General features: G+C 38.7%; 1 protein-coding gene across 1 annotated transcript in view; it reads right to left on the reverse strand.

The window, feature by feature from the left end:
• Positions 1-385: 385 nt before the first annotated feature.
• adcy9 (adenylate cyclase 9) overlaps positions 386-23,006 on the reverse strand; it is a 129,441-nt gene continuing 106,820 nt past the window's right edge. The window contains exons 6-10 of the mRNA XM_073060087.1: positions 14,772-14,977; positions 12,042-12,201; positions 10,334-10,482; positions 7,854-7,892; positions 386-6,277 (exon numbers count right to left, since the gene is read on the reverse strand). Of these exons, the coding sequence (XP_072916188.1) occupies positions 5,122-6,277; positions 7,854-7,892; positions 10,334-10,482; positions 12,042-12,201; positions 14,772-14,977 (1,710 nt within the window). The 3' untranslated portion in view covers positions 386-5,121. The remainder of the gene's footprint in view (positions 6,278-7,853; positions 7,893-10,333; positions 10,483-12,041; positions 12,202-14,771; positions 14,978-23,006) is intronic.

The following is a 23,006-nucleotide window of genomic DNA, read 5'->3' on the forward strand; positions in this document are numbered from 1 at the left end:
AAATGGATACCAAATTTCCCCACCATTCAATTTTCTGAGTTTAAGGTACCGGTAAGTTATCTTGGCTATTAAGAGAGTTTCTTATCCAGAAAGTGCATGAATCAAGCTCTGATTAATAATCAAAGTCACTAAGAACTGCAAGAAAAGGGAATAAAAATTGGTGTATGCCTGCTATCACAATGGAAAAAATCAAACAAGGTTTGGGGATCCAGAGATCCCTAAAGAGAACAATATGAACACAAAGGTAAACTAATATAGAAATAGAAGTTACTGTAAAGCATGTGGCAGCAACATAGGACCCATCACCTTATATATGCCCACACACAGTTGAACTTACCAGCTTGGACTTTCCAGTTTTTGAGGTTAATTATTCGTGCTTCACAGCACCATTCATGTAAAACTTTATTATGAATACTGTATTTCAATTGGCAGATGGTACTGTGAACATTTACAGTGAAATCATTGCTATTCACAGTAAAATGGATTTAATATACAATTGATTACAGATTGGTATTAATAATTCAGATAGATAATTGTTTATCTATATACATATAGCTTAATATTTCACATACATTGTCTGTCAAAGCATAGGCATTGTATTTACAGTCAGACCAACTGGAGCATTATTCCCCCTCAATTCCTTCAGGCCACACTCAGTTACAATGTAGTGTTGTTCAGAGATCCGCTCCTTCATTACTGCCACTTATTGACACTACATTCAGCAGCAGATAATGAGTCACAGCAACTGGTTGGTGTTCCCAGAACAACCCCCACCCCATGGCCATTAATTTCATTAACATCAACAGATGATTGTGTCATTTCCGTGATGTCTGCCTTGAGGCAGTGTGATGATCTAAGTGGACAAGCGTAGTTCAACAATCAACGTGCTTTGCAAGGTAGAAGTACATTAGGGGTAATTAATGTCTGAAGGTGGTATAATGTCCATGTGACTGCATACAAAACAGCCCCAAGTCCAGCTCACCCACCACCAGCAGCAGCAAACCACTCTCCAAACCCTAGTTCACCTGCCAACTCTCACAGGGTTATTAGGGCATTTCAACACACAGCAAACAGCCCTTCCCACAACGGTGGTCAGTTCCTTACATTGGGCCAATGTTCAGTGGTTATGGGGAAGTGGGAACAAAAGTGGAACAGCAGCTCACAAAAATAGGTAACTCACTTTATTTTAAAATGTCCATAATTAGTCATTAAAAAAACACATTTGTTGAATTTGCAGTAGTTTCATGATAAATATTCATTATCTGTTTAAAGTAGAGGCCCAGTATAAAATCTGTACTTGTTATAGGATACCAGACAGACAGGTCCCTGAAAACATATGAAGTACATACGTAGCTGACTCCCACACAGGACCCCCACTCCACCATTTTCTGGGGATTGCTGAGTGGCCAACTCCTATTCAACTGAGCTACAGAGTTTGCTCCTGGTTAGGAGACATTATGGCTGGAGACATTACACAATGATTACAACCTACTCCATTGAGCTTGTGGTGGTACAGGTGGGCAACTTTGGCATATGATAGTATTTCAAAAAAAAAAGCCATGGCAATTTCAATTTCAATTTAATATACTGCAATAAGTGATGGAAAACCATCCCGAGTGGAAAAATAACAGCTTCATCTGTCTATTGCTGCTCAACATGATTTCAACTGTGGTAAACCCTTGATCAGAAATTGATATATTTTGTAGCAAGAGTAATTTAAAAGCACTTACTGTTACTCAAAAGGTGATTCACTTGTCTAAGTTTGCTTTAAAAATCCTAGGATACTTGAACAATTCCTTATTGTGCTGACTGGATGCCAAATATGGATGGGTAGTGATAGTGAGCAGAAATAAAAGATCAGTTTGGTGCATACTTTAATTTCAAGTCATTTCACTTCAGAAAGCAGTGCAATTTCTACACTGTGCTACCTGAATGTCAAACATTGATGGCTAACGATGCCAAGCACTGGGAAGGCTACAATGGGTTTGGAAGATGGGAAATGGTGGTGAGAGGGAATAACAGATCAGTTGGGTACATATTGTGATTTTTTTTAAAATTTTAAGTAATTTCACGGCAGGAAGCAGTGCAATTTCTTCATGAGGAAGAAATAATTTTATTTAAATAGGAAATGTTTTCTCATTTGCTTAGACTTTGCAAGTTCTAGGGGAGGGCAGAGGTGGAAGATGGAATTTCTATGAGATGCAGTGGTCCAAGCAGAATTAATATGAGAGAAACTATCACAGGACCAGTGGGGGAAGGCAATAACACACTATTTCAATGACAAAGCTGGGACATTTTCCAAAAAAAACTGGAAAATTGTGCACCTTAAGTTTAAAAAAAAGTGTCATTAAAAATATTCAAGCTTTCATTCTGATTGAACTTTGAGCACAATGACAATCAAAGCAACGTCTACTTGGTTCTTGAAACCCTACCCACTAAAGGGCCTTTCTCAGGCTCACTGGTCTGAGTACTTTCCTCCAGCCTCAAGACTTTGGATTCAGTAGCAGTGCTCAGTGTTTCAAATTCTAGCACTGAATAAATCATAAGGCAGTCTCTAATATGCAAATAAATTCAGAACATTTAATCTGCTCATATAACTTTATTTTAATGCAAAATGTCATCAAGGACCCACTTAAAGAAGAGTCTACTGAATCATATGTACAGAAAAGTTGCTTGAATGATAGTGGAGCTTAGCATAATTGAGTTGTGAAATATTGAGGTGATGCCTGCCTGAATGGAGCCAAAGCATCTTGGTGTGATCAAGTTTAAAAACATTTCATTTGACTCGAGTTAGAAAGGCTCCATTTGTTTACAACAGATGTTAATTCATCTCTCATACTTTCAGTGTTTTGATTACAGCCATTTGTTATATTAAGTTTATGCTGATGAAGTATCTAATCTTATTGAAAGATGTGCCCATGTGTGGCCTGCTTATACAGTTGCAGAATATGATTCTCCTGATCCTAATTAAACACCAGAGCGACCCCAAATAACATTCTGCCTCAAGAGCAGCAAACTGGGATAATTCTTGCTTGGGTCTGGATTTCTGCCTACTCAGTCTAACACCAAATAAGACCCATCTAGTTCAAGTAGTAAATGATCCAGAATTTGATTTGGGGACTTACAACATAATACCCATTTAAAAAATTTAATTTAACACCATTTTCTTTTTCTTAAACATCTAATGTTACTGCATATATTGCTTTGCACATCACCTTTAAATGGATGTTGTTTAAATAAAACTACTCATCTGAACCAAATTAGGGAAGACAGCAAGGTCAGATCGGTTAGCCAACTGCTCACACAGAACTTCCAGTACTGATCGGGAGAAAGGAATCCAATTATTATTTATTGGGACACACCAAATTAAATGATAAAGTTAATTGTTTTAAAACATGGGAACACGTGATCAGCTCTTAATAAGGAATCTCACTGTATCAGCAATGATGTGAGGGCCTCGAACACACCATTACAAGGGGCTTACATTCTCCAATACTATATCACAAAACCTATTTTGTATTGATGGGTTTCAAAGCACGAGAACAAAACTATCACTAATTCAAATAAATACACATCAAAATTTGTGGGGGGAATAAGAGAGGAAGTGCTGGCAGTGAAAAATAGTTGGGAGAGAGATTGAATCTAACCAATGTGTCTACTCTGTCAAGATCCGGCATAAATCCTGGGTTCAGCACTAGACTTTTATTTGGGTGGACAAGGGAGTTATCATCAATATTTGCATAGTCCCATCAACATATGCAAAAACAGTAACTTTACTATATCCTTTCATAGCATGAATTAAATGCCATATTCACCCTCCATGAATTGACGTAACATTTTTACTCATTTCCATCCTCAATCTCCCAGCAACTAGCTTCTCATACATGAACAGGAATGAGAGACAGCTTCAATCAAAAAAAACTGCAGATCCTGGAAATCTGAAATAAAAACAGAAATTGCAGGAAACGCTCAGATCAGGCAGCATCTACGAAAAGAGAAACAGAGTTAACCTTGAAGGGTCTTTAAGCTGAAATGTTACTTCCATTCCTCTTCCTCAGATGCTGCTGGACTTCCTGCATGTTTTGAACATTTTTTATTTTAGGACAGACAACTCCACTAGTTTTGGGAATGTTTCACAATAGCAAGCTTAGTAGGTCAGGGATCTTAACCAAGCACCAAAAGATGCCATGTAACTGCGGCAGTCTGCTTGACGGGTGAAGAACATTAACCCCTCAGATGGGCCCATGACCAAAGATGCCTAGGAACTAACTCCTCACTGGTTTAGCTACTGGTCCTGCCCCAGGTCAACATTTATAACTCTTTTCATCTCCAAATGGAACAGACACCGATTGACAGAACTGAAAGCAGATATTAAAGGAATCCAAGATACTTGGGGAGTTTTAATGAGAACATTTTTTTGGTGGCAACTATGAGAAAAAGCATCTAAATTAAATGTCGACATAATCTGCCATACTTTCACACAGATCTGAAGAACCCTGGGTTTAAGGCTTCAGGCTTTGAGCACCACCCTGTGACCCAACAAGGGGGAGTAGCAGAAAACCAGTTCACAGCCTGGTCTCAGAGAGATTACGGTAAAGGAAAGGGGGATGCTCTGTACTGAAGTTTGAAATAGGCAATTAATTTTAGACCCTTTGGAATACCAGCAAGAATGCTTATTTATTGTTAATGCCTCACAGAACCAGATTCTTCCTACTCCAATCTCCTGGTGCACTGCTGGCATTCAAGATTTATCATTAGAATTTCTCATAGGTTCTGATTAAATGTGACAAATTAATAAACCAACTATTACATTTGGGTGGGCGAGGGGGCTGATGTGTGAGAAGGTTATAACCAGAGCTCTACACAGGATTCCAAGTCAGGCTTTCTGCAACCTCCTTCCATTTTACCTGAAGTATAGGCCTCAGTTTTTTTCCAAAGGCACTTGATATCCATAAACAGCATAGACATTAGCAATGGAGCTGCCACCTGCATCTCTGTGATCCACACAGAAACCAGGATATAAAATGAAAATATTAAAAACCAGGAATAATTATTTCACGCACACACTACCAACGTGAACTGGGTCCTACCGATGAGGCTGATTTGATATGAAAAGATGCATCATAGACAGCTAGAGATTTGTAGCTTTGTCAGTTCATCCACTTTCTCTGGATCCTGCTCACCCATTACGCTGCCTGCCCCTTCAACCTGCTTTCTCTTTACCTTCTGTCGAGCACATGGCAGGTCTTTATCCTCAGTGCTGTCTAAGCAGTGAGCAGGTCTGTCCGAGATAGGCAGAGAAGGCACAGGGCCACCAAGCTCATCGGTGGGAGAGCGCCCAATGCTTCCGTCCACTTGCACTCGGATGTCCGGCGACACAGAATGCTGATGTGACGGGATGATCCCACTGTTTGTGCTTTTGGGGTACAAGTATGTTTTCATCTGACCTTTGCCCTTGACATTCACTGTCCCCCGATAATCAAAGTCGTAGCCCATTTCACTCAATATTCGATAGCTCTCCTCACTCACCTGGATCCTACATTCCACTCCTGTAGTGTCCATCCTACTAGCAATATTCACTGTGTCGCCCCATATGTCGTACAGTAGCTTTGTAGTGCCAATCACTCCTGCAGTGAGGGGTCCGTGGTTGAAACCAATCCTCAGTTTGAAGTTGAACCACAACATGTCCTTATTGAACTCATCCACGACCCTCATCATTTCTTTGGCAAACTCAAAAAGGGTCTGCAAGTGACTGTGTGGATGGTTGCTGTCACGACGCTGTGATGGATTTAGTCCTGATGCCGCCATGTAGGTAGCTCCAATGGTTTTAATTTTTTCAATGTTGCTGTTGTACTGAGGCTTTCCCAGTAACTCATCAAAATCACCAATCAATTCATTCAACACCCGGTAGCATTCCTTACCCCCTTCATAGTTCTCTTCATAAAACTCACTGAAATTAACAATGCTGGCAAAAATAACCCCAACGTCCTCGTGGTTTTTAGAGTAATGGGGGGTGACCTTGAGTTGATCAGCCACATGGGCAGGGATGATGTTATGAAGCAGCCAGTCGGCTTGGTCCTTCATGCTCTGTATCTTGTGGCGATGAAGCTCTGCCTCCACATTACCATGGTAATTGAGGCGGTAACTGACCTCAAATTCCCGGTTCAGGAACCAGACCAGCAGAAGCAACAGGACGATATCCAGAATCACTTCCTGTCTCATCAGTTCTAGATTTTTTGAACTCCATCCAGACATTGAAATATTGCAGCCAATCTCTCTGTTTGGGGTTGGGTGAGGAGAGTAAAAAGAGATTTTTCATTCTACAAAAATCAGGTATGTTTCACTAAATAATAACAAAACTTTTCATACAGATGATGTAGTTCAAAGTGCTTTACAATGGGATAAAGTGCAAACATTAAAATAAAAGACAAAACATTAGTTAAAAACAAGGCTTTCAGCTGGTATTTAAAAGTGTCAACTTTTAATAATACTTTGAATAAGTAATAACAATTTGAATAAATAGAATATATTCAGACCAACACAAGTGTATATGCATATCACCTAACATGAGATACTCTTAAAAGGATAAGGTATATCATCAGGACAATTGAAGGACTTGAGGGAATATATAAATTGGTCATGCTCTCAGTAGGGAAAAGTCTGGCAGTTGAAATAATTGATGACTTAAGATTCTGAACCTTACACAGATTAAGTAAAAGAATATCTCCATATAGATATATTGGTGTTGTTGAGTGCTGTCAACTCATGGCGATCCTATGGATAGTGTAGTCATCCATAGGGTTTTCGTGGCAAGATACAGAAGTAGATTGCCAGGCCTTTCTTCCACACAGTTACTGCTGCTGCCCAGGTTGGGACCCAGATTCGAATGCAGGACCATTCACCTCTAAATCCAATGCTGATGCCACTATACCATCAGCAGTCCAATAGAGATATTACTGTTGTGAAAACTTGGTTTCCAGTGTAACACTTCTCTGAAATCCAATATTACAAACTAACAAACTGAAAAAAAACTTTATTGATTCTCTCAAAACATTCTAAAGTGTTTCCACCGACAAAATACTTGAATATGATCCCATTACAAAATGAAAATAAGATCAATGTCAGATTATTTAAAATGTTAACACTCATAGAATATTATAAAAGATTAACAGTTTCTCTTTCCACAGATATTGCCTGACCTGTTAAGTATTTCAAGCATGTATATATATTTTTTTAAACCATCAGACCTAAAACAGCACAGGCTCTTTGGCTCACAATGTTTTGCCAACTCTTTAACCTACTCTAAGATCAATCTAACCCTTCTCTTTCACATAGTCCTCCATTTTAGATTACCTACTTTCATTATAACAATATTTTGTTTTACACATTTTTAAAATTTGTTTTTTGAATTGAATTGTGTGAGATATTTGTGGCCCAGAAGAAAGTTGTTTTGTTTGGTTGTGTACATGTATATTTAGATAACAATAAACTTGAACTTGATGCTGTTTGAAGGTTGCAATTTGGTCTGCACAGTACAGAAGTCTTGTTGCAGAATCATTTATTGATTGCACCTATGAGGTTGCTGCATGTCTAGAGCACGACACCGAAGTGGCTGCATTATCACTAAGGCTGTCCCTTCTAGAACTGAGTGAATGCTGTATCAAATGCTGCATCATTTACTGTATTTGGTAGCAGTGGAAAAACTCAACTTATATTCATAAGCAAAATATAGACCAATGGACAGGGATCCTGCACTGACTAATACAGATAAGGATTTTGACTGAATCAACTTCTCAAAATAAGAGTTTCTACAATTGCTCTTATGAATCACAGTAATAAATATTAAATCTTACCCAAATGTTTCTAGAGATTCAAATTGGGTTTCGGGTAGGCTGTAAACAAAGAGAAACATTCTGAAACCAGTTCTGTCCTTTAAAACCGTATTGATTAATTGCACATAGAGTTTGTGTAATTGCTCAGCTGGCTCCAGAACTGAGAGTACTGATGTTTCAAAGTGCTAATTAATGTTTTAGATACACTTATCTCTAATACAAAACTATTATTCTGTTCTTCCCATTCCAAAGTCTAAGGAGCTGGTGGTGGACCTGAGGAGGGCTAAGGCACCAGTGACCCCTGTTTCCATCCAAGGGGTCAGTGTGGACATGGTGGAGGATTATAAATACCTGGGGATACGAATTGACAATAAACTGGACTGGTCAAAGAACACTGAGGCTGTCTACAAGAAGGGTCAGAGCCGCCTCCACTTTCTGAGGAGACTGAGGTTCTTTAACATCTGCCGGATGATGCTGAGGATGTTCTACGAGTCTGTGGTGGCCAGTGCTATCATGTTTGCTGTTGTGTGCTGGGGCAGCAGGCTGAGGGTAGCAGACACCAACAGAATCAACAAACTCATTCGTAAGACCAATGATGTTGTGGGGGTGGAACTGGACTCTCTGACGGTGGTGTCTGAAAAGAGGATGCTGTCCAAGTCGCATGCCATCTTGGACAATATCTCCCATCCACTCCATAATGTGCTGGTTAGGCACAGGAGTACATTCAGCCAGAGACTCATTCCACCGAGATGTAACACTGAGCGTCATAGGAAGTCATTCCTGCCTGTGGCCATCAAACTTTACAACTCCTCCCTCGGAGTGTCAGACACCCTGAACCAATAGGCTGGTCCTGGACTTATTTCCATTTGGCATAATTTACGTCTTATTATTTAATTATTTATTGTTTTATATTGCTATATCTCTACACTATTCTTGGTTGGTGCAACTGTAACGAAACCCAATTTCCCTTGGGATCAATAAAGTATGTCTGTCTGTCAAAATCCATCTCCAAGTTATGCCAAAACCACTCCAAAATATCGATATTGTGAACCTTGTTCCATTCACCATGATAGACGCACAAGCGATGACTTCAACAGTTGATTCTCAGATGTTCCTTCCTTTTAGATAAGACCATTAAGACATAGGAGCAGAATTGGGCCATTCAGTCCATCAAGTCTGCTTCCTCATTTCATCATGGCCGATCCTGGATCCCACTCAACCCCATACACCTGCTTTCTCGCCATATCCTATAATGCCCCGACCGATCAGGAAATTATCAACTTCTGCCTTAAATATATACATAGACTTGGCCTTCATCACAGTCTGTGGCACAGTATTCCACAGATTTATTACTCTCCGGCTAAAAAAAATTCCTCCATAGCTCTGTTCTAAACTCTCCCTCTCAAATTGCAGTATGAATTCAATCATATTATGATCACTGCTTCCTAAGGGTTCCTTTACATTAAGCTCCCTAATAAGATCTGGGTTATTAAATAACACCCAATCTAAGATTAGGCTCAAGCACAAGTTGCTCTAAAAAGCCATCTTGTAGATAAGCTTGTGTCAAATACATCCTTTTGTTACTAACCCCTGTTGATCAGTAGTCATTGCTAAACCTGTCAGTAATGCATCCCAGATCATGCCATCAAGGGCAAACATGGTGCCATTGAGCAATGGCATTCATTTGCCCTTGGATTGGATTGTAGCATCAGCTAACACCGCAAATAGATGGACTCAGCTCAGGTGCAAATATCAGTTGGATTTTTTTTAAATCAAAACAAACTTTATCCATAATAATAAAAAAAAGTTTACAAGAAAAAAAACCTTGCAATGCCTTTTCATTCTACATTTATAGACAATGTGTTAGGTAGTGTGTGGCTACCTTTCTTAAAATCAATAGTGCTATTGTTATTTCAGACCATGTTCAGGCAGAGGAAAAGACATCTTTTACCAAGCAGATGATCTTCCAGCAACCAAGCTGCAATTATGCAAGATATTCTTTCCCATTGCTTGGTACCCTTCCCCTCCAGTTTGCCTGCTGAAGGTATGGAGCAGTCCAGCCACACACGTGCTCTCTCTCTGCTTTTTACTGGTTGTACAAAGCAGCATAAACTCACTATCTCAGCCTAAAAACCCAATGATGTACCCTATTGGATCGATGGGAGAGAATATGGCAAGTGTGCATGCAGCTGATTGATTGCACGGTGAATCGATTGGACCTATGTGTGGGAGGGACACTCTTTTGAGTGCAGAGGTTTCTCGGCTCGGTGGGCAGTTTTCCAGTCCCAAACTGAGCTCCCCAGTGTGTACCATTACCAACACAACTCAGTAAAAACATTTGATCATACTATGTTGTTGTTCTTGGTCCACACATTCGTAACAATTGCATCTCCTATTATTTGGTTCTTATCAGACACCATAGGAAGGATGAAATATACAAGATAAATATTCATTGCATGCAAATAATTCTGCCTTGCAACAGACTGTGAGGCCATACTTACATTGAAGGACATAGTGTGACGTAGAGCAGAATGAGAAGCAACACACCAACAATGGTGGCCAAAGAAAACCTCATCCAGGAGCTCAGCTGACAAAAGTTACAGTAGTGAATGAAAGTGATGATCATTGCACAACAGAAAAACATGGTCACCTGCAGAGAGAGCCATAAGCAAAAATAATTCTCAGAAAGTTGTTTTTTAACTGGGGCCTCAAATTACGTGCCCTTTGCATTAAACCCCGCCCAAGATCTTATACAGACCAAGATCCCCCAGATTCAAATGTAAAGTTATGAAAGTTACGGGCTTTCACTGTATGTTTCAATGTACATATGGTAAATCTGAATCTAACATGTCATTAAAAACTGTCCATGGGCCTCCACACATCAAGATCCAGTCTCTCAACTGCAACTGGCCAAAGGCTACTGCATTTGTAGTTCCACTTTGGAAATAATTCACATCCATTAAACTCTGCAGTTCTACAGCAAGTTCAGTTCTGCACCAGACCCAACTCTTTCAGTTGGAATCTCTGCTAAGAGAGTCAGTGGCTAAATAAACATCTTGAATGTCAATTCCTTGAACTTCCAGTAATGCCCCCCTCACCATTTCACCAGCCCCTTTGCCCTCTCTCACTGTATCTGCTTGCCACCCCATCACCTCCCTCTTCCTTCTTCCATGGCCTTCTGTTATCTCCTATCGGAGTCCTCCTTCTCGAATCCTGTACATCTCTTTCACCAATCAACTTCCCAGCTCTTTACTTCATTCCTCCCCATCCTGGTTTCACCTATCACTTTGTGTTTCTCTCTCCCCTACCCCTGACCTTTAAAATCTACATCTTTTTTTTCTCCAGTCCTGCCGAAGGGTCTCAGCCCAAAACGCTGACTATACTTTTTATCCCCCATAGATGCTGCTCAGGCTGCTGAGATCTTCCAGCATTTTTGTGTGTGTTATTTGATAACTTAAGCTGTCATTTTACTGTGTTCAGCTTGCGTCAAGTCTCATCTGTGAAGTCTTGCCCCTCATGACCTCTACTGCTGAGATGGGATGACCACCCCTCTCTGCTCTTGTGAAGCAGCTCGAATTAGCCATCATAGTCACCTCTTTTGGTCAAGCACATGGATGAAGCACAGACTGAAAAGACATTGGCATGGATTTTCTGAGTTAGCTCTACATATTTTCTAGCAGCTGCAGAGGAGCTATTGAAAAAGACAATGGTATGAAATGCTAAGTTCAGACATACAAATACTTACAGCACAAATAAGATAGCAGTAAACAAAAAAGTTATGTAAACTATAATTATCTTATATCTCATTATAAGATAACAGTACGTTTACTGTTATCTTATAATGTGCTTTGTGTTGTGTGCGACTGTTAATGCTGTTTTGCACCTTGGCCCCAGAGAAATGCTGTTTCATTTGGCTGTATTCATGGGTATTTATGTACAGTTGAATGATAAGTGAATTTGAATTCACAGGCTCTGCTGAATTATCTGAGGTAACAGACAAGATGCTTCAGGTTGTTAAGATTCTGCAAACTTTTGAGCATTTCTCCAATGCTTTCAGAGTTACTACTGAAAGCATTTCCATCACTCATTTCCTCAGAACTTCCCAAATAACCCAACATGGCAAAACTTTCAAGTGGAATGAAGGATACTTTAGTCAAAAATGGACTTCTTTTCTGAATCTTTGCATTTTGGTGATGCATGAATACTCACATTTACATTGGTTTTAAATTCACAAGTGAAATGGGAAAACACAGCAACAGCAGGGAGAGAGATGAGAATGGCTCCAACAAAATGTCGAGGCAGCCAGCCTGAGATTGCCCTCATCAATCTTTTGGTGCATGGCATCACCTCATCCAGGTAGAACGCCATTCTACAACAAAACAGTGAACAGAGATTAGAACAAAAAGGCAATTCATGGAAGCAGTTATACCAAACTAACTCTAGATTACCAACTCTAAGCAGCTAATGTTTAAATGGAGCTGATGTAGAACCATGGAGACCTACAGACTAACAGGCAAAACAAAGTATCAGTGTAGTTGTCTAGAGATGTTGAATGTAATTGTGTTCCAGCTCAAACTGAGGATACAAACAATGAAGGACATTGACCTACAAAGCATAGTCAAGGATCGTGACAGATGGGAAATGTGCTTTTGTTGTTGTTGTCCTCTTGCTTGATTGCTGTTGTTCGTGCTGTTCTGCTGAACATCATGGGCATGTTATGTTGGTGCTCTTTAATCTTTGCAATATCTCGCATTCCTAGAATAGAGTTGCTGGCAGATTTTCCAAATTGAACATAAAACCAATGACCACATCTGGACATTACATGGGGAGAAGGAAACTGTCCAGATTCCTGCACTAAAACCTGAGCTACCAAGGTAAAAAGGCGCAGTATAATAAACTCCTACATAACAGTCCTTAAATTTTCCCAGGGTAGAAATGGCTAACATGACAGATTTTAAGGTGATCAGAGGAAAGTATAGGAGGAATGCCAGAGCAGTAGGTGCATGGAACACACTGCCAGGGATGGTGGTAGAGGCAGACAAATATCCCCAATGTAATAAACTCTTAGATAGGCAAATGAATGATAGAAAAATTGAGGCAAGTGTTAGATTGATCTTAGAATAGGTTCTAAGGTCAGCACAACATTGTGGGCTGAAGAACCTTATGGTGCTATAGTGTTCTATGTCACCCAAGATCATGAGAGATTGGGGCTAGAGGAACAGAGGGGAAATTGAACAACGTGTACTTCGAAAGGGAATTCCAATTTAACCCCAACCCATTCACTTTCCAGCCGTGGGTGGTCCAATGTAATTGTTAGGAACTGGCTGGAGTATATTTACCAGTTATTCTATAAAGAATTTCCAATCATATTGCTGGTGGTAATGTTGAACCATAAAGAATCAATGATCTGACATCACCACCTACTAAGAACTTGAATTATCGATGAGTGCCACCTTGCCCCAAAGAGGTCAACATGCCCACAAAACATGCAAAATATTTAGCAAGCTTTGCATTGGAAATTATCAACAGTTTATAATTGCATTTGTCAAAGTCTAAGCTCCCTCACATGGATGTTAAGGTTCTTCAAGGCTGGAAATTATGTTGTCATCTGGTCCCCATAGGAGGTTGTGTTTGTAAAGGGCACCCTGTTCATGCAAGGTCACAAGCTGACAAAAGACTTCAGCATCTTTGAGAGTGAATTAGGCATCTGGTATTCATCACCTACAATTCCTTATTCAGATCACCTGTACCTTCCTTCGTTTCAGGCAGTTTTATGCTATAAATTTCCTTTGTGTGTAATTCAACAACTCAAAGTGCAGAAAGGAAGTGAAATGGTATCAAAACATGTGTTTTATCCTTACAAAGTAATCCGAACACTAATGTTAAATGTTTGCTTGTGCAGGATTAAACTGTTTCTTCACTGGGTCATGTCTCTTCCTAACCTCAAATAAAAATCCACTGTAACATCTGCTGGGAATCTTTGAAACCAGGCAGGCCATACAGTGTGATATTAAAGGAAACACTGAACAATACGGTGTGCAATACTGCAAGTCTGGTTCACAGCTTCATTGGCAAGACCAACGGTGGGGTAGCTGCATGGCCTTGGTTGTTGCACGTACCAGGCCCTCATTTGTTGCAGCTGCCTAGAGGAGGAGACACCAGAGACGGTGAGGCGTGGAAGACAACCATGCAGGATTGGAAGCTGTACTCTCCCATTGGTGCTGCCCTCCAGTGTTCACTTGGTGGAGGACAAGCGGGACTGTGGTCGTTTGTGGCTGCCACCAGCGTGTGATGATTAGACTGCAGTGGGCTTGTTCTTGTCAACAACATCCCATGCACCATCAACCTACAGGACATGGCACTCAGGGACTTGGGCTAGATTATTATTTTTTTGTGACTATGTTTACGGCTATCATATGTGCTACATATGCCTTGTGTTGTGTTTTGCACCTTGGCCGAAGGAATGCTGTTTTGTTTAGCTGTATTCATGTATGATTGAACGACAAACTTAAACTTGAACGTGTGATTGTAAACATTAGATGACTTTTTTTAAAACATACAATTCAATATTGCAACTATGTTACATCAACTGTATTAATCATAATAATCAAGACATTGAAATTAAATCAGAGCCAAATTATCCAAATACAGATTTTGAACATGAAAGGAATTTCTTCCAGTATTAATTTGTCACAGACAGAAAATTCAAACTGCTCCAAAAATGACATGTGGTAACTTGGGTTCCTACCATTGTTAATTTTTTTTTTTTAAGAGCCTTGATAAAGACATACACATTCAACTTCAGCCAACACCTGATGGATGAACTGTAAAGCAAATGCATTGAGACATTTACACAAAGGGTGGTTTATGGATGGTGCTGGGGTTCTGCACAGGCCCTTCCTCACTGCATACAGCCTTCACACTGCATGCTTGCCTCACCTGATGGAGATAACCAAGGAAAGCACTTGAAGCAGGATCGCAAGGACAAAAACCACAACAGAGGCATGCGGAGGTGATGTACATAGTCCCTGCTTCATGAAACATGTGATGGAGAGAAAGAGGAAGACTATGGTGGAGAGAATGACATCAAGGAGTGAACTGAAAGTGGCACTGGCAAACGTCTTCTCTGATGCATTGTTCACAACCTATTGGGGGGAAAGAAACAAAAATAAAAAATACTGTATGCGTTTAATAAGATCTAATACAAGGGCATCACAAACACAGAGCACAACAGATGGGAGAGGCACTGATGATCCAGGTACAAAATGCTTGATGCACACATAATTGGGTCTGCAAGCAAGCAATGATATTAGCAATCTATAATATCAAATCCTAACAAATGTAAATCCTATTGTTAAATACCACATTTTGTCATGTCCATATACTGTTCAGCACTGTCCCTTCCTAAGCCTTTCATCATTTATGTTCAATACAGCTCAGTTGTAAACACTTCTAATCCGTCCTGGAAAACTGCACTGAAAAGAATGTTTCCATCCAGTACTGTGCAAAAAACTTAAGACACATATATATAGCTAGGATGCCTACAACTTTTGCACAGTATTGTAGTAATTTTATGTATTGCATTGTACTGCTGCCACAAAAAAAAACAAATTTCATGCCATATGCGAGTGATGATAAACATGATTCTGATATGGGTCTCTATTGTGGACTGAAAGTGGGAACAGTGAGGGAGCTAGAAGCATCAGAGACACGTTTTGTAATGATCAATAAACTGATTGTTTGGAATCAAATGTCGTTGCCTGATATCTCAGAGCTAGGTGTGGCTACACCCATGCCAACCCCACCCCAGGCACTCCTCCTCTGCCACCTGTCCCACACCACTCCAGTAGTGCTCCACCATTGCTATTCCCAACATCCTTTACTCCCACCAGATTTACAAACTTGCTCTCTGCTTCACATTAACAAATATAGAACTGTGCAAAAGTCTTTGGTAACCCTGGCTATAAATACGAGGGGTGATTGATAAGTTTGTGGCCTAAGGTAAAAGGAGTCAATTTTAGAAAACCTAGCACATTTACTTTTCTTTTTTTGTAATTTTTTTAATTGAAGTTCATCATCAAACATTTCCATAAGATGTATTTCAGCCATTGTACATATATATCATTGCACATTTACTTTTCAACATAGTCCCCTCCTACATTTACATACTTAGTCCAGAAATAGTCCACAGCAGGGGTGATTTATAAGTTTGTGGCCTAAGGAGATGAGTTATATAGCTCTTGTTATATGCACATGCAGTTCAGTTCTGAGTGATTATTAAGGAAGTTTGAAGTTAATAACGTATCTCCTTCTACCTTAGGCCACGAACTTATCAATCACCCCTAATGAGTTATTAACTTCAAACTTTCTGCATAATCACTCAGTGCATGTAACGAGAACTGTATAACTCATCTCCTTCTACCTTAGGTCACAAATTTAACAATCACCCACGCTGTGGACACTTTCTGGAGGTCCAAGATCCGTATGCTCCATGACCGCTGGACTAAAGGTGTAAACATCAGAGGGGACTATGTTGAAAAATAAATGTGCTAGGTTTTCTAAAATTGACCCCTTCTACCTTAGGCCACGAACTTATCAATCATCCCTCATGCCTAAGACTCGCACAGTACTGTATTCCTTGTCTATACAGATGTTGTATGTAAGGAGTTTGTATGTTTTCCCTGTGACCATGTGGGTTTCCTCTGGATGCTCCGGTTTCGTCCAACATTCCAAACACGAACAGGTTAGCAGGTTAATTAGTCACATGGTGTAAATGGCAGCATGGTCTCACTGGGCTGGAATAAGAAGCTGACTAATACATAGAAAAATCAAAATAATAGGAAGAGATTGTCATAGAATAGTCAGATTAGGAAGACTAAAGCAGGCAAATCATGAGAAAAGTAGCTGTGGAACTTTGCTTGACAACAGAGCTGTAAAATAGAGGTCATTTACACAGTTTCACTTCTGACAGCATGAACGATTGTGAGAGTTATTAATAGACAAGCACTCGTTTCTACAGCCTACAACCTGGAGAACAATGGCAATTCCTGAATTTAAAATGAGGCACTGGGAAATAATTCCACAGATAAAGGGGGGAGCTTTATCACAGCATCTCTGCAACCTTTTGTGGTGTTTTTAATCTAATTCTTGGGATATGGACTTCAGCACAATCAGCTTTTATTGTACATTTCTAATTGTATCACAAGCATCTCCACCAGGTCCTCAGAAGTTAGGGTTGTGGCCAACGAAGTGGTTGTTGGTGAGCCAGCTTCCTAAACATCTAATATCCTTTTGGTGCAAATTCATAGAAACACTGAAATTAACAGATCATTTGGCCTTTCTCCGCCACCATTCAACATTCAAGCCCAATCATCCTCTTCTCATATTCCTTGATCTTTTTAAGCATTGAGAACTATATTTACCTCCTCCTTTAATATATTTATAGAACATGGAACAATATAGAAAGTAGGTCTTCCACCCACAAAGTTGTCCCAAACTAATTAAACTAGCAATTAAACACATAACTAAACTAACTACCTGCACAATGTCCATATCCTTCTATTCTCTGCACATTCACATGTCTATTTAACAGCTGTCTCTAAAGTATGGGATTAAGACAGATTAATAGTTAGGCAGACAGCTGTCAGGCTGTTTCTGTGCTATAGTGCTCTATGACTATTTGCTTCCATACCCATCACCCTTGGCAGTGCATTCCAGGCACCTACCACTCTGTATAATGAACATCTTCTTGGAACTTACCCCTTCTCACTTTAAACCCGTGCCCTTTAGTAGGTAGACATTTCAACCCTGGGAAAAAGATACTTTCTGTCTACCCTACCTATGCCTCTCATATTCTTATATATTTCCAAAAGGTCTCCTCTCAACCTCTACCACTCTAGAGAAACAACAAGGGGACACCAAGGTAGAATAATGGTTTATAGATAGATAGATACTTTATTCATCCCCATGGGGAAATTCAACATTTTTTCCAATGTCCCATACACTTGTTGTAGCAAAACTAATTACATACAATACTTAACTCAGTAAAAATATGATATGCATCTAAATCACTCTCTCAAAAAGCATTAATAGCTTTTAAAAAGTTCTTAAGTAGTTTACTTAAATACATTAAATACAATCAACCCCGGCACTTTAACATATCTTACTCCTGGCGGTTGAATTGTAAAGCCTAATGGCATTGAGGAGTATTGACCTCTTCATCCTGTCTGAGGAGCATTGCATCGATAGCAACCTGTCGCTGAAACTGCTTCTCTGTCTCTGGATGGTGCTATGTAGAGGATGTTCAGGGTTTTCCATAATTGACCGTAGCCTACTCAGCGCCCTTCGCTCAGCTACCGATGTTATACTCTCCAGTACTTTGCCCACGACAGAGCCCGCCTTCCTTACCAGCTTATTAAGACGTGAGGCGTCCCTCTTCTTAATGCTGCCTCCCCAACACGCCACCACAAAGAAGAGGGCGCTCTCCACAACTGACCTATAGAACATCTTCAGCATCTCACTACAGACATTGAATGACGCCAACCTTCTAAGGAAGTACAGTCGACTCTGTGCCTTCCTGCACAAGGCATCTGTGTTGGCAGTCCAGTCTAGCTTCTCGTCTAACTGTACTCCCAGATACTTGTAGGTCTTAACCTGCTCCACACATTCTCCATTAATGATCACTGGCTCCATATGAGGCCTAGATCTCCTAAAGTCCACCACCATCTCCTTGGTCTTGGTGATATTGAGACGCAGGTAGTTTGAGTTGCACCATATCCTGTATCAGTTTCCTATACTCCTCCTCCTGTCCATTCCTGACACACCCCACTATGGCCATGTCTTAACATTACTACAGCTTGAGCCAGAGCTCAAGAGTTCAATTCCGATGTCCTCTGTAAGAAGTTTTGTCGTCCTTCCTGTGACCATGTGGGTTTCCACCGGGTGCTCCAGTTTCCTCCCACAGTCCAAAGACATTAGTAGGTTAATTCGTCATTGTAAATTGTCCTGTGATTAGGCTAGGGTTAAATAAGTGGGTTGCTTGGCAATGAAGATCATTGGGCCAGAGGGGCCTGTTCTGCATTGTTATCTCTCTCTTTTAATCTTTTTATTAGTATTAAAAATATTATGAACAAAATACAATTAAAATATTAATAATGGATTACAAACATATAAACTCCCATTACACATGAAGGAATACATAAACAATGAATACAGTATAAGTAAGCTTTCCCAAAACATAAACCATATAGTGTATATATGAACAAGGTAAGTCTAGATATTCCATAATATATAATATAAAAAAAAGAGAAAAAAATATATAAATCTATATATGAAAGTTAACTAATCTACTAATCTAATATCTAAGAAAAAAAACAAAAAAGGAAGAAAAAACTAAAAAAAAACTAAAAAAAAAAGAAAAAAAAGGGCTGTTCATAATATCTCACAAGCATACATAAACATCAATGTCGTCAACTCCGATCCTCTCAACATGCATACGATTAAAGCTGAAAAAACCAATAAGCCTGGCACAGGGCCATTACATCATATGAAAATATTGAATAAATGGTCTCCATATCTTTTCAAATTTAATAGAAGTATCAAATACAGCACTTCTAATTTTTTCTAAATTTAGACATAACATAGTTTGAGAAAGCCAATGAAATACCGTGGGAGGATTAATTTCCTTCCAATTCAACAAAATAGATCTTCTAGCCATCAAAGTGAGAAAAGCAATCATTCGACAGGCAGAAGGAGATAAGTGAAGTGAGCCCATCATCGGTAAACCAAAAATTGCGGTAATAGGATGCGGTTGTAAATCAATGTTCAGTACCGCCGAAATAATATCAAAAATATCTTTCCAATATTTTTCCAAAATCGGACATGACCAAAACATATGAGTTAAAGACGCGATTTCTGATTGACATCTATCACAAATAGGGTTTATATGAGAATAAAAATGAGCTAATTTATCCTTGGACATATGGGCCCTATGCACAACCTTAAATTGTATTAATGAATGTTTGGCACATATAGATGATGTATTAACTAATTGAAGAATTCTATCCCAATTCTCAATAGGAATAATAAGATTAAGCTCTCTTTCCCAATCATTTTTGGTCTTATCAAAGGGCACTGAACGTATCTTCATAATTATATTATAAAGTTTTGATATAAGCCCTTTTTGAAAAGGGTTTAATTCAAACAAACTCTCCAAAATATCTGAAGACACAAAATTTGGGAATGAAGGAAGTACCGTACTTAAAAAATGCCTAACCTGTAAGTATCTAAAAAAATGAAATCTAGGCAAATTATATTTATTTGCTAATTGCTCAAAAGACATAAAACAGTTGTCCAAAAATAAGTCAGAAAATCTTAATAATCCCTTAGTTTTCCAAGCCAAAAAAGCTTGATCTATAATTGAGGGGTGGAAAAAACAATTAGATACAATAGGACTATTTAACACGAATTGAGTCAACCCGAAAAATTTCCGAAATTGAAACCATATACGTAAGGTATATTTAACTATCGGGTTGTCGATTCGATTCGGCAATTTAGAAAGAGCAAAAGGGAGAGATGTCCCTAAAATAGAACTCAGAGCATAAGCAGATACCGATTTAGTTTCCAAACTCACCCAATGAGGGCCAAAAGGACCATCCCATTCTTTCAACCAACATATCAAATATCTAATATTAACTGCCCAATAGTAAAATCTGAAATTGGGTAATGCCAACCCACCATCCTTCCTTGTCTTCTGTAAGTATATTTTACCTAACCTGGGATTTTTATTCTGCCATATATATGAGGAAATTTTTGAATCAACATTAGTAAAAAAGGATTTCGGAATAAAAATTGGTACCACTTGAAAAATATATAAAAATTTAGGTAAAATAACCATCTTAATAGCATTAATCCTACCTATCAGAGACAAAGATAATGGTGACCACTTAGTAAACAAGCCTTTAATCTGATCAATTAAGGGTAGAAAATTAAACCTAAATAATTCTTTATGGTTTTTTGTAATTTTAATCCCTAAATAAGTAAAAGAGTCTTTAACTAATTTAAACGGTAAATTAGTCTATTTGAATAGACCTGTCTATTCAAAGGAAACAATTCACTCTTATTAAGATTTAACTTATACCCAGAAAACTCACTAAATTGAGCCAACAATGATAAGACTGCTGGAATAGATTTCTCAGGGTTAGAGATGAATAATAATAAATCATCTGCGTATAAAGATACCTTATGAATATCTGTTCCACGATTAATACCCAAAATATCCTGTGATTCTCTGATGGCAATTGCCAAAGGTTCTAAAGCGATGTTAAATAGTAATGGACTAAGAGGACAACCTTGTCTAGTGCCCGAAATAAACGAAAAAATTGAGATCTTTGATTATTAGTAAACACCGAGGCTATTGGAGTTTGATATATCAGTTTAATCCAAGAAATAAAGGTTGGACTGAAGTTAAACTTCTCCAGCACATAAAATAAGTAAGGCCATTCAACTCTATCAAATGCTTTCTCCGCATCTAATGAAATAACACATTCTGAAGTATTGTGTGAAGGAGTATAAACAATATTCAATAATCTCCTAACATTAAAAAAAGAATAGCGATTTTTAATAAAACCGGTTTGGTCTTCCGAAATAATTTGGGGTAGTACCTTCTCCAGCCTGGAAGCCAGTAACTTGGAAAAAATCTTAGAATCCACATTCAATAAAGATATTGGTCTATAAGATGCACAATCAGTAGGGTCTTTATCTTTCTTCAGTATTAAGGAAATGGAAGCTCTATAAAAAGATTGAGGCAAATTCCCCAATCTAATTGCTTCTTCAAAAACCTTGCATAGCCAAGGAGATAGAGTAGCAGAAAAACATTTTAAAAATTCTACTGTGTACCCATCTGGACCTGGTGCTTTCCCAGAATTCATTGAGGAAATGACCCCTTTAATTTCCGCATCCGTAAACGGAGTATCTATTACTGAAAGATCATCAGATGATAGTTTTGGAAAATTCAAATTCCCAAGAAAATCACACATGGTATTATGATCCTGAGGGAATTCAGATTGATACAGGGAGGTATAAAAGTCTTGAAAAGACTTATTTATCTCATCATGGTTAACTGTCAAATCCCCGTTCTGCTGACGAACCATAGTGATTTGCCGTTTAACTGAAACATTCTTCAGGTGACTAGCTAACAGTTTTCCCGATTTATCACTATGTATATAAAAATCAGATCTGGTTTTCATTAATTGATTTTCAATCGGAGACGTAAGTAATAAACTATGTTCCATTTGAAGTTCAACCCTTTGTTTGTAAAGCTCCTTGCTAGGAGTAATCGAATATTTCTTGTCAATCTCTTTAATTTTATCAACCAATAAAAGAGTTTCCTTCTTAATGCGTTTTCTCAGACCAGCAGAATAAGAGATAATCTGTCCATGTATATATGCTTTAAAAGTGTCCCAAAGTATTCCGCAAGAGATATCCTCCGTGGAATTAGTTGAAAAGAAGAAATCGATCTGTTCCTTCATAAATTTAATAAAGTCCGGCTCTAATAGAGTCGGATGACTCTAATAGAGTCAAATCGCCATTGTCTAGCACTTAAAGCTGTATCCGTAAAATTAATAGAAAGTTTTAATGAAGCATGGTCGGAAATAGCTATAATATCATAATTACAACCAATTACCGATGGAATAAAACAAGAGTCAATAAAAAAATAATCAATTCTCGAATAGGAGTGATAAACATGTGAGAAAAAAGAAAACTCTTTGTCATTAGGATGACGAAATCTCCAAATGTCAAAAACCCCATTATCAGTCAAAAAGGAGTTAATACAAGTGGCCGACTTATTGGGTAGAGTCTGAATAGGTGTAGATTTGTCCATCAAAGGAATTAGACAACAATTAAAGTCACCACCCATTATTAACTTATATTCATTTAAATTAGGTAAAGAAGTAAATAAGGACTTAAAGAAATCAGGACAATCCACATTTGGGGCATAAACATTAACCATAGCAACCTTTTTATTACCGAGTAAACCCGTAATTAACAAAAAATCTACCATTCGGATCCGAAAGGATATCATGTTGAACAAATGCAATAGAGGAGTCAATAAAAATTGAAACTCCCTTAACTTTGGCATTCGAATTCGAATGATACTGTTGACCCTGCCAAGAC

The sequence above is a fragment of the Hemitrygon akajei genome, chromosome 11 (genome assembly GCF_048418815.1).
Source record: "Hemitrygon akajei chromosome 11, sHemAka1.3, whole genome shotgun sequence".
Classification (NCBI taxonomy): domain Eukaryota; kingdom Metazoa; phylum Chordata; class Chondrichthyes; order Myliobatiformes; family Dasyatidae; genus Hemitrygon; species Hemitrygon akajei.